At 36.3% G+C, this 12,912-nt stretch overlaps 1 protein-coding gene and 1 long non-coding RNA gene across 2 annotated transcripts; both read left to right on the top strand.

The window, feature by feature from the left end:
- Positions 1–8,867: 8,867 nt before the first annotated feature.
- Positions 8,868–10,358, top strand: LOC122830903. The gene is made up of 3 exons (XR_006370613.1): positions 8,868–8,977; positions 9,550–9,854; positions 10,238–10,358. It is a non-coding gene; the product is annotated as an uncharacterized LOC122830903 (long non-coding RNA).
- A 1,406-nt stretch (positions 10,359–11,764) lies between these two features.
- Positions 11,765–12,501, top strand: LOC122831281 (ADP-ribose glycohydrolase OARD1-like). Its single transcript, XM_044117365.1, has 4 exons — positions 11,765–11,969; positions 12,107–12,165; positions 12,258–12,370; positions 12,474–12,501. The coding sequence occupies exons 1-4, from the start codon at positions 11,903–11,905 to the stop codon at positions 12,499–12,501; spliced, it is 267 nt and encodes an 88-aa protein (XP_043973300.1). The 5' UTR covers positions 11,765–11,902.
- Positions 12,502–12,912: the final 411 nt, after the last annotated feature.

Raw genomic sequence — 12,912 nt, 5'->3', positions numbered from 1 at the left:
ATGGTAATATGAGGAATATGCTTTCGTACCTCAGCATATGAGATCGTTGAGGCGTAACACGTGAACCTTGTGAGCATCAAGAATATGTTTTTTGTTTGGGGGGGATCACTGAGAAAATATCCAGGCACTGCCAGGGAAAACTGGCCCAGAGCCACACACATTTGTATTTCCTTGAAGAGGTAACAAGTGAAAAAAAAAAATGAAATGAAAATATTTTAACTCCAAGAATTCCTTTTGTTGTATATTGAAGATAGTTTTTTTTTGTGTGTGTTTATTGCGTGTCCCTTCATTTCTTATTATTGTGATACCTAAGACTTCTCAGATGGGTAGTTATAAACAATATGTCACTCATATCAGAAACCGCCTCTGAGTGTGACCCCTGCTTCGAGTTACATAGACTTCAGAGAGAAAATCATGACAAAAGCCAAATGAAACAAATTGAGCAGTCATAAGTGAAGAAGTGCTTAAAGCAGATTCCCCCACGCCCCCACACACACACACATTTGATAAGCACATACTGAGTGCTGCAGTTCATAGTAGAACCACATATTTTTGGAGACTATCAACAGTTTTTGCTTTCACTTGCAATTCTCTTCTACCTTTTCAAGTCCCACTTTCTTGCTCTTTCAGATAAACTATCCTCTTATCGCTCCCTCTGTCTCTCTTTTCCAGCCTGTTTTTTTAGCTCTTAGTTTTCCCCCACAAACACAAGCACTGAATCTGTCTTCATGCTGTTCTTCCTACCAAATACACATATAGAGACACGGGTCAATATCCACAGTGAAGCTTAACTTTATTAGCTGCAGTACTGCCTCTATCAAATACAAAATACATTAAACTTTCATTGATCATCATCCGTGACTCAAGCCCAGGTTTCCCCAACATGGACACAACATCGTTAATAATGTTCTTTGCAGCAGCAGTTTGACATTTCCTTTAATTATGCCTGTAATTTATTCATGCTCTTCATCCTAGATCCTTGTTGTGAAAAGATTCTTTGAGGAATATATTATTCTGCACCTCCCGAGGCCCATGGATTACCCGTCTTAATAGCAAACCCCTGAAGGTATTACTTCCTGCACTGTGTGTGTGATTGTGACTCTGTGTACGTTTTTGTGCCCTTGTGGTGTTAGTGCGTATGACAGCAATAGACATTGTGCTTCTAATTCTTCTGTTAAGCTGCAATAGTCATTAGTTCTTATTTCTCAAACCTTCTGATTGCTCACTTTTAAATTCCCTCGTTTTATTCCTGCCTCGGTTAATTCGGAAAGCAGAAAGAAAAGAGCAAGATGTGCACTTCTTGCACAACGCGACGACCCCCTTGTTTAACCTAGTTTTGTGGAGGGAAACATCCCCACCTAATTTGCTCCCTCACTCTGTGGGTTGGTTAATAGGCAGTGAAGCGCAGCTATTTCTTCCCCCACAACCCCCACCCATACAGGTGGCTATCTCAATCGTGCACTCTTCAGCTGGGATTTAAGATGTTAATTATAGTATGTTTTTTTTTTTTTTTTTTTTTGCAGAGACCGTTGCTCAAACCTTAAGTGTGCACCGGACAGAAATCCTTCAGGGTTGCAGTTGAAGGAGTTTGAGGATACGTTCTTCTAAGTGAAAACACAAAAAGAGGAACAGATTAAACATAACTTATAAACTGAAAGCAGAATATGGCATTTGTTTGTGTCATGGTAACCATGCTCCCTACACAGAAAGTACATCATCTTCATCCTCACCTTCATTTTCTGAGTTTATAATTTCTATTCTCAGCTATTGCATTGTTGTTGTTTCTTGCACTTAAATTAAAATGTATCACCAAGGCTCTCCTGGGAGTTAAATGTCTTTTTCACTTCAGTATTAGCTAACACTTTAAGCTTTCTTTGTGTATTCTTTCAAAGGAAACTATGTGATTCACTAACATTTCTCCAGCATATATTTTATTGCAATCTGCAATTTCATGGGTGTGGGACATCAAGAGTGCACCTTCCACCTTTGCTGATTACGAGGCCAGAGCTAGGGATGCAAAAGTAAAATATCTACTTTAATATAAATCCTGTTTTTGGTCAATAAGAAATTCGCTTGGCTGCAGAAGATGCTTACAAATAAAACCACCTTGTGAGATTTTCTCCTGGGGTGAAATACAATATTTTCAGACAGGAGAAATCCATCAATCTGTTTGTGTAGAGCACTGAAATGCATATGGGAGTATTTCACTTCTTTGAGAACAAACTCCTAAACAGTAGCAATGTCATTTGCAATTGGAATCCAGTTTTCAATGTTTTACTATCGATGCCGGATTTGAAATATTTTATAAATACCAAATTATAGGTGTGCTGTGGTGGCGTAGGGGATAATGCGACCCACATTTGGAGGCCTTCAGTCCTTGACGCAGTGGTCGTGGGTTCGATTCCCAGACCCGGCTGACGTTTGCCGCATGTCTTCCCCCCTTTCCTGTCAGCCTACTTTCGAATAAGGGACACTAGAGCCCACAAAAGACGCCCTGGTGGGACAAAAAAAAACAAATTAGAGCTGTTCTGGAATGACATGTTTAAATTTCTGTCTTGGTTTTAGTAAGACTCAGAAAAAGCTGTTTGTTCACTATCATTACTTTATGGTATCTACCAAGAATGGCTTCAGAATAAATGTGACATTTATAGATGGTAGAAGTGGAGCTTGTACATGACGGTACTTATAGTGTGTGAAGAAGCCATGTTTATAACTTCATTTCCTGAGAGAGGGCTGTTTGCAAAGGTAAGGAACTTGTTGTTCAAGGGGGATTTTGTGAGATTTCACCCACCCCCTCACCCCACATTTGTGTTGATAGAAAGTGATTATCAGCAGCATTTTCTTTTTGTTTCTTGAGAGTTCTGTAACATTGCATTTTCTCCTCACTGGCAAGTATAATTAAATATATAACAGAGGCTCTCTCCCCCTTGTGATTTCCGTCTTGGTGATTCTTTTTATTGAACAATTTTTTCTAACAGATCGAAGATTAAAGTTTGAGTTCTTTAAGATTTGATTCCTTCTGGTTGTAGAGCAGAGACCAAGAAAGATGATGTAAGCCTTTTTAGAATTTGAAACATTTTTTTGAATTTGTCTATAGATTTAGTGTCTTATCTTCTGTTAGCCTTCGGGAGTTTACTTTTGAAAGTTTTGTGTAGGGGCATTGGGTATTTGTTCCTCTTTCGGAGGCATTTGCCAATGACCTACAATAAAAAATAAAAAATGGAAAGACGTCTTTTGTTAAGCTCATACCGGTCAACTGTACTCCGGGTTTGTGTAAACTCAGTGGCATTTCAGAGAAAATGTGGTTGTTTTTCTGTCAGTATTAGTGATGCTCTGTTTGTGACCTGTTTAGTGTTATTCCAATGTGTGAATGGTATCTGTGGAAATGCATCATGTGGAGCGTTGTGTAATTTTACAGCATCATTAATGCACATTTAATTGTAATCAGGAGAACAGGTGAAACCAAAAAAAGTAGTTTCACACAAGTGAGTCATTTCTGAAAGGCAAATGGACTTATATAAGCATTATTACAGTGCACTTTACAGTAAATGGTGCTTTCATTCCACATTTATGTTCCATGTTCACTTGTACACAAACATGATGTTTTCTTCACACAATTGCACACTTTAGAAGTATCAAACCATTATCCTTTAAACTGCTAGACTAAATGGTGTCATAGATAAATTTAGTATCTTGCAGTAATAGCAGTTCTTTAGATTTTTTACAGTCAATTATGTTCCACAAACCTAAACTAATTTTATAGACATCTTATGTGACAGACTAACACAAAACAACATGTGATTGTGAAGCAGAAATCACACAAGGTTTGCACAACTCTTTAAACTCATTTATTAATATCCTTTGAGGACATTTGTGATCTTGATGTGACCCAAAACGACCTGTAACGAACACCCCTCTGTTATATAAGTAAAGTAGAGTTTGGTTTAAAAAGAAAAAAAGACATGCATTTGCATCCAAACACCTTCATTCGGATACCTATAAAAAAATCTAGTGCAACAACTTGTCTGCAGAAGTCACCAAATTAGAAAAAAATTAAGAAATAAAAATCAATCAATGTGAGATTTGATCTTGATGTTGTTATAGAAAACTTTAAAGCATGTTGAAGTCAGGGAACAACATGCCAATTTCAGAAAATCTCATGCAGCACTGTTCAGGCATCAGTCAACTTATAATGAAAAGAGCACTCCACATTCACAAACCCAGCCAAGATATAACCATAGATCCTTAACAAGCACTGAAAAATTAGTCAGAATTAATAGGAAGATGGATAAAAATAAATACAGGAGAATCCTGGGAAAAAAATGGACTAAAGTACTGTTGGGGAAAAAAACTTAAACTTTCAGTCAAAACTGCAATGGAATGGTTTAGACCAAAACATCTTCATGTCTTATAATGACCTTGTCAAATCCACAACTACATGTAATTGATCTTGATAGACTCTCTAATCTGAGTAAGCTTCATTAAGCTTAGTCAACTTGCAATGGCAAGTTGTAATGTCATACGCTGCAAGCTGGAGGAAACATATTCCTGAGAACTTGTAGCTTAGGTTTCCATTCTATAAAAAAGAAAACCATGCATCTTCTTTCATCTGCTTTTCAATCTTACACAACTCTTTTTGCTCTAGCCATTATATAAAATCCAGATAAAATATGTTCACCTCTGGGAAAAGAAATATTTTGCAAAACATTGGATCTTTCATTATTCTGTGCCAAAGTATAGCAGTATATTTCTGAAAAATATACCTTTTAGAGTAAGATACAAAGTCAAAGTAAAATAAAGTAACTGAGAGTGAACAGGAGGTCTCTTAAGCAGAACATTGCCCCTGCAGTAATTTGGGGTTTCATGCGAATTACTCAAGGGCCCTTTAGTAGTTTTTGTGATCTGTAACAACAGACACTTTGCAGTTCATGCATTACACTTCAACTCAACAGATTATTTCATTCTAATTCCTCACAGTGGCTTATTAGTAGTCGCTATTTCTGCCTCTGGGCCATCCCTTGAGTTCTTGACATCATCATCTTATGATAGAGAGTATTATAGACAACCTTATGCCAAAATTTAATCGAGAGTGATTAATGGCCCTAATCATTTTAATTTCCGGTGTATTACCGCCCCTCCCCCCTTCCGGTGTATTACCACCCCTCCCCCCTTCCGGTGTCAAGTTACCCATCCCCCATTTGCCCCCATCTGTTATGACATCTGAGTTTTAAGAATAATACAATTAAGGAATGAAAAACATTATGAGTTTTAAGAGTAAAATAATAAGGGTTAGATAATCTAGATTAATATACAATATAATATATTTAAATAGATTTGGGATGTTGTAGTTACCTCTAGTTTAAGCAGAATATCTTCCTGAGACGTGAAGCGGGAGATACGGTCCTGTTTTGAGGTGGGGACAGAAATCCCTCAGGATAGTTCTCCTGACCTCTGGGTCAACACGCATGGCGAACAAGGAAACTCTATGTCTCAGAAAAACACATTTTTCAAACCGTTGGCATTTTCTGTAGCTCTCAGAATTTGCGCGGGATAGAGAGTTTCTCTATGGAAATTCCGAGTCTGAACATAAATCGCAGGGTCCCAGTCATTTGTGTGTCAGAATGTGATCCAGTAGGTACAATTTAAAGGTTTATTCTCCTGACCTCTGATCACCATATTTATTGACTATCAGCAATCAGGATTTGCGCAGGAGAGGGCATAAGACTAGACAGGGGCTGACATCGCCCCACCATGGGCGTGTATGTGTGTGTGTGTGTGTGCATGTGGCAGGGCTGACCCCTAGGCTCTGAAAGAAAGGGTTTGACCCCCAGTCCCTGCCATCGCTGTGTGTGCGTGCGGGCGTGTGCGTGTGTGTGTCGGTGCGCGCATGGGTGTCCCTGCGTAAGAGTAAACGTATACCTCTAAAGAAAACCTAGAGTTTAACTGTTTTACTGCATTATTTATGGTAACACGATTAGTCAGTGCTGACTGAGTTTGTGATTTCCTTCATCACTTAAATTTGAAACTCTTATAGATTTTTTTTTCTGTCACACTTGCTAGTGTGATACATGTCCGTAAAAGTTCCTCATCTGTAATTTTATTTCTGGGAATATGTGACGGGGACTAAACAGGCCTTGGTGAAGCTACTCATATGTATCTTTCAGCTTTCCCTAAAGTTGAAAATTTTTTACATTGCACAACCACGCTCCAAGAGTTGCTCCAACATGGGAATTATTTTTATTTCTTTCTTTTTTTTTTTTTTTTTGCCTTTATCATTATTCACTACTTTTGTCTCTGAGTTATATGCTGTATGTTTCTTGGCCCTAATGATGTTTTCCCTTCATCCATTATCTTACACACTTGAGTAATCCTGTGAATATAAGAACTTGTAGTATTTACTAGCAGTCATATTGCCTGAATTGTTCCACCTAAGTTTTCAGTCAGTTCACTCTTAACAACTACTTAATTCAGTTAAACCTGAATTGATTCGTGTTCACAGAACCAGTTTTGCAGCTACAATCTGAACTAGTTCTTGCTCGTTAAGCTAAAAATAAAGCAGAAAGCACACTATAGGTCATGCTGTGATTAGTTATTTAGTTATTACTAGTTTATTGTAGTTAGGGCAGATATAATAAAGTTATCTATGTTGACAGTAATGAAAAAAGTACCCGGTCCGCCATAAAATGGCTTATTGTTACAAATAAAACGACTGTTTCACAAAGAAGTGCTTCTCAGCCGTTATGTTGTTTTTGCTCAAATAAATTGCATTTTAAAATGTTTTATCTAAACTGCTGCTCTCATTCATGTATTTTAACTGTTTAATCTACAATAAACAAAATGTTTTAATGAAAAGCATTTTTGTAACTGCGCTTACCTTTTACCTTCTTATTACCATTAAGTCAGTCCTTATATCGAGTTGCTATATTGATATAGAACACAATAAGAATCCAATTACAATCCTTTGAGTCTGACAATCTCAAAGGGAAGTGAAGGCAAGAAAATATAACAATAAAAAGTTCAAATCTGTAATTTTTGAAGATATCGCAAATGCCTGCATAACTAAAATCCCTGTAGTACCTGGATTTCTATCGATTTATTGAATATGTAAATATTTATGAATGGCCATTCAGGTTTTATTTAGGTTTTTTTTCTTTTGGTGTTTGTTGCACAAATTTAAATATATGAAGGCTATCAACCAACAATTCAGTCAATTTGTGTTTTTTCTTAAATACTCCCTCTCACGGAGACTTGCTTACATCTTCTGACAGCTAGTCCAACTTATGATAACATTTACTAAGTTTGCTATTGGTACACTTTACCTAAAAATAAAATTAAACATACTCACTACACATCCAAGAGTTGGTCACAATATGGTGAATTGTTTTGTTGCCGATAAAATTATCTACAGCTTTTGTTCCTTGGTCCTAATGATGCCGTCTGTTCACTAATGTTCACTAACAGACAGTGCGCCTCTTGTAATTGATAAGCTTATAAATGATCAATGCAAAGCATCAGTATGCGTTAAAGAAGATCTATCAGTCAGATTAAGTCAAATTTCATCAAACTCAAAGCAATCAAAATTCTATTTCTCTGAAAGGTAATCTTTCCTTTTCAGGGACTGTATGAAAGGAATCATTGAAATATATTATGAAATATACTATGAAATATTTAATTTGCAGAATCCCCATAATAAAACTTCAATTGTGAACTGAATGATTACATTGCATCTAGACACAAAATAATCAACTGTTAATTAGTAATCGTGCTATGTAAATGACTAACAAGATCTGATCAGACAAGAAACTTGACCACCTAAAGTGATTTCTCACATTGAACCGTCTGACTTTCTGTAGCCGGCTAAATTTAACCTTACCAAAGTTTTGCCTTAGAGCAAACAGGTACTGAGTTTGAAGCGTTTTTAAACAAAAAAGTTCAAGTGAACATCACTTAATTATTATCAACTTATTGTTTGTACTCGTCTTAAACAAGTGGCAGGAACATTTGGTTAAAAAATAAAGCTTTACAAGTCAATCTATTTAAGTTGAGTCCATGCAACAACTAAAATAAAAAGTGAACTATTTGAAAGTAGCGAGGATTTTGGGTGGTAAAAGTTTAACATCTTAACACATCCAGACACTACCTCATTTCTGCTCAAACAAACGGAAAAATTTTGAACAGTACAACTATGTCAAATAATGAGACCGTGTGTCTTTAATCTATGTAACAAATATATTGCTGCTGCTGCTGCTGTAAGCAGAAAATAAAAGAAGTTTTGCAGAGAATAACATTTTGAATGAGTTTAAGAACTCATTTTGGATGAGTTTAAGAATATTGTTTGCCAAAATCACACAGTGTAACTACACATGTCTTTTATATGATGCAGTAATTGAATCTTTTAAGGCAATTGCTTTGCATAAATGTAAGTAAATACAACCTATTTTCCTGCTCCACATACTTAGCTAGCAGTTTGCCAATTAACTTCCCAGTCTGAACTTCTGGGCAACGTCTTGATTCAGTCAAATCTTCTATCCTAGATCTCCTGAACTCCGACATTCTTCTACATATCGGTACATATGTGAATGTTTGGCTTGCTGGTCTTCAGCATGCTTTGAATGCAGTATCTGGTTTCTCTTACTTTAACCCGCCCAACTTGCACCCGATTGGTATGTTAGCCTTTTGATTCCCTCCCAGTGAGGCGGTGCTTCACAAAGCAAACTGTTTGTCAAACCGTTGATCTGCCTGGTGGCTGTTTCAGAAGATGAGGAAAGACGGTGACTGAGTTTTAGACAGTACTGGTCAGCTCAAGCAGCTGCTCATGTAGCTGCTCATGTAGCTTTTTTTTTTTTTTTTACTGGATGGCAGTCCTAAAAGTATATATCTTTAAAATATGAATAAATACGTACAATTCCATAGTTATTTGATCCAGCGGTTATAGAAGTTTGGTAATAATGCAATTCTGGCATTGTGCTTTCTTAATGTAAGTATTTCTGCTACTGGACAAGAAATAGTGTTAAAAGAGGATTTAGAAAGAAAATAGTTGATATTTGTATTTACTGAGAGCAAGGCTGTGACTAGTTATCAGGACAGAATGAGAACTGAAAAACTGTTGGGTCCACATGACCAAGGAGGGAACCGGTCATCTGCTCCAACAATTTATTAGTCTTTAGGAAATATTTTTGGACACAAGGAGCAGGAACATAACAACATCAGATGTATTGTTCATCCTAATATCAGTGATTTAAAACTATATTTAATTTTGCATCATCTTATTTTTCACCCATAGAAAAGTCTAATGTGTTTATTATGAGTAGGATTAACCAAGCTGAAGGAAAATGAAGAAACGGGAGAAATAAATATTCATTGGTACAGAATCGAATCAGCAGATATAAACTTATGAAACTATTGAAACTTTCAAGAATTTTATGTTGTGTAAGGTATTTAAGAAAATAATACTCAATCTGTGCTCACAAATTTCTTTATCTGGTTGTTATCTCTAAACTACGTTTACTTTTTATGTTGAACACCAGACCTCTTGCCTCTTTTCCACAGTTTTTTCACTTAGTTCCACGACTGCAGTGGATTTTATAGTCAATGTTAAAATCCAACACAGAGTCTGAAGCGATGGAGGAAATTTACGTCAATATGGAACCTGTTGGACAAACTGCATCTAATCACACAGGTAAGAATGAAGTTACAGAGAAATCTAGTATGTATGTTATTCAATTTTTTCTAATGTTAAGGTTTTTGTTAAGGTTGGAGCAGCTCCAAAGAGAGACTCGGCCTCGGTGTGGTCGTATGCTTGGGAATCCTGAATGTTTTAATTCTGGCTGAACTCATAGGCCTCAGTGTACACAGTGAGTCTTTTTCTAGTCATCTTACAGATGTAAAATGAATAAATGTTATGTTTCTGTTTTTTCTACTGATCAAATAGCGAGGGTTTAAAAAAGAATAAAGCTTGGTGTCTCAAAGTGTTGCAGAGAGGTGAAACATTACACCATGTTACATGAGTTTGATTCATTTTCAGCAATGGTTGCATCTGCAGCCGTTTAGGTTAGCGTGTCTTTAATATCTCCTCTTTTTCAAACTATTTACCAAACAATTTATTTTTCAGTGTTACCTCAGTTTAAATTCTACAGGTGTAACCAAAATCATGAAACTATTTTATAAGTCTTAGGTGAAAATACGATGCCACTTCTTTTTTTTTTTTTGCAAACATGTTTGTTGATTTTTTTCCCAGCTCATAACATGACAGCAGATTTTTCTGACATCGGCAACATGCTGACTGAACAGAACAGCAAGTTTCTCTCCATGAACGCTAACTTCACTGAAACGGCGCCACGAGCTGAAGAGACTTTAAGGTTTGTCAAAACTTTAACAAATTTGTATCTCTTTAAAAACTGAATTCTACTCTGAATTGTAGAGTATCACTAAAACCTTTCCTTTTTGTTTTAAATTAGTATTATGTAAGTGACCAACTTTTTTGAATTTATTAAGTGCTCTATCATTTTGTGTGCTAAAGAATAACGATGTAAAGCAAACTAAACTTTGAAACTTTGATTCTTTTTCCTTACAGATCAGAGAAACATCAGTTGTTCCTGTTAATCCAGGGTCTGCGGAAGAAGAAGAGCAGATCCAGTATTGATGGATGATTAGGATTTGTGTTCACTGTGATATTATTCATCAATAATAATGTAGCTTATTAGTATGCTGTTACATAAAACCGTAAAGATAAATTGTACGCTTCCAACTGTTGTGACTTATAAAGCAACAATTTTACCGGTTGTTCTCCGTGTTTCTCTTTCTTGTTAAAACTCTGACGATAAACAAAGCGTTGGAGGATGGTTTTTATGCGGAGGATCGTTTTAACGATGCGTTCTGATTGTGTCTTAATGTGACTTTTACTACGAGACTTTATGGAACTCCAGTTGTGTCCGGTAATAATGGACTAAGCTCTATCTTGGTAGATTTTTTTTATTTCCAATTATTTACTATCATTTGTAATAAAGTAACGTCAACACCACACATTCAGCTGTGAGGAGTTTGTTCTAGTCATCTTAAAGATGGAAAGAGTCAATGTCGTGTTGATTCTGAGAAGCTGAATGATTAACTGAATGACATTTTATTCATTTCAGAGTTCAACCAGCGAGGTTATTCATTTTGTGGCGGTCCTAGTCTTAGAAAGAAAGAACCAAAGATAGAAAGCAGTAAATGTTCATGTTGGTTCCAAAGGCTTCTCCTGAAAATATGGATCAAATCAGGGTAGGAAACATCATTTTTACATCATTGGGATATTAAAAGTCTTTTATCTAAACATCTTATGAGTAGGTTTTTATTGTTTCCTTAAAACTATTTAAGGAGTGTTGATTTCATCTAAAATTTTAAGGCTAAAAAAGAAAATGATGCTTGGAGGCACAGAGTGACACAGCTTAGTGTTGGGACAGATGTAGAGGGGTTAAGCAAGGCTGTAGTAAGCGCTGATACCAACTCAGTACTTTATGATTATATATTTTTCTCCAATTCGCGCTTGTAGAAAATATCAACATGTACAAAACTGAGAAACTCTATCAATAAGAAACCCTAAGAAAAACAGCCAAGGGGGTAGTTAGTAAAAACAAAAGTGGTCGTAAAACATGTAACCTAAACAACCAGCAACCCAATTTCAGGTGTGATAACTGATCTACGATCTGAGCCCGGTTCAAATCTCGGTCAAGCTGTTAACTAGACAAAAATAATTTAGGGTCTGAGAAACACAGAATTTAACGGTTTCACAAGAAGATAAACAGACAGTCCTGACCCCCAGGTCAGTTCATACACACATAAGGAAGAGAACACTTTAAACAGACTGAATGTGAACTAAAGTAATAACAAAATGATAATACCGAAAATTCTCTAACACTGTCGCATGGGAGCAGGCATAGCGGTGATGTTCAAGAAGAAATTTGGTCGAGTCTCAGAGTTAAAGGAGCAGAGTGAGTCAAACTAGTTATTAAAAAGTCTTTGTTTAGGAAAAAATGTTTTATGTTTTTGCAATTCATTCAAATCTATGATTTCAACAGCAAGAGCTAAATCATATCCTGTTTTGTACTTTTAATGTATGTCCTAATAGAGAAGCTGCCGGGGCAGTGTGCTGTCCTGACACATGATCAACGTTTCATCTATTGTCTGGTAAACATACCACAGTCAATTATACTGCTGAGGACCAAGAGTTGTTTTGTTATTCAATCTGTTAACTGTATCGTTCCTATTATGTGTCTCAGATCACGAAGAAAAAAGGCAACCAGAAACCCACATATGTCAGCCTAAGACAGAGTCTGGAAGACATGAAATCTCACTGCTTAGAAAATGGTGTCAGTAGGATATCAATACCCCTGTTTGTAGGAACTACTGTGGATAAATGACTAGAATAAATACCCTTAAATCTTCTTCTTCTTACTGGGAATAATTAAATGTTTGCCTCGTGTGTCCTCTCTCAGAATTGGATGTGGCCTGGACCAGCTGTAATGGTCAAAGGTGTCTTTAAAGAGACAAATATCTCCATTACAGTGTACAGCCTGCCCTGTGATGGGTTACAGCTTCAAATGCAAGCCATGTAGTACATTTTTATTGTTTTTCTTTTTTAGCCTTAAAATTTTAGATGAAATCAACACTCCTTAAATAGTTTTAAGGAAACAATAAAAACCTACTCATAAGATGTTTAGATAAAAGACTTTTAATATCCCAATGATGTAAAAATGATGTTTCCTACCCTGATTTGATCCATATTTTCAGGAGAAGCCTTTGGAACCAACATGAACATTTACTGCTTTCTATCTTTGGTTCTTTCTTTCTAAGACTAGGACCGCCACAAAATGAATAACCTCGCTGGTTGAACTCTGAAATGAATAAAATGTCATTCAGTTAATCATTCAGCTT

The sequence above is a fragment of the Gambusia affinis genome, linkage group LG01, assembly GCF_019740435.1.
Source record: "Gambusia affinis linkage group LG01, SWU_Gaff_1.0, whole genome shotgun sequence".
Lineage (NCBI taxonomy): Eukaryota > Metazoa > Chordata > Actinopteri > Cyprinodontiformes > Poeciliidae > Gambusia > Gambusia affinis.
The sequence above is the reverse complement of the archived record's forward strand: the minus strand, read 5'-3'. Positions and strand labels throughout refer to the sequence as shown.

Excerpts from the sequence above, each read along its gene's own strand:
- LOC122831281 (XM_044117365.1), top strand. The coding sequence starts at position 11,903 with ATGGGAGCAGGCATAGCGGTGATGTTCAAGAAGAAATTTGGTCGAGTC. Across the intron at positions 11,970-12,106 it reads CTCAGAGTTAAAGGAGCAGA|AGAAGCTGCCGGGGCAGTGT; the intron begins GTGAGTCAAACT and ends ATGTCCTAATAG. Across the intron at positions 12,371-12,473 it reads AGTAGGATATCAATACCCCT|AATTGGATGTGGCCTGGACC; the intron begins GTTTGTAGGAAC and ends GTCCTCTCTCAG.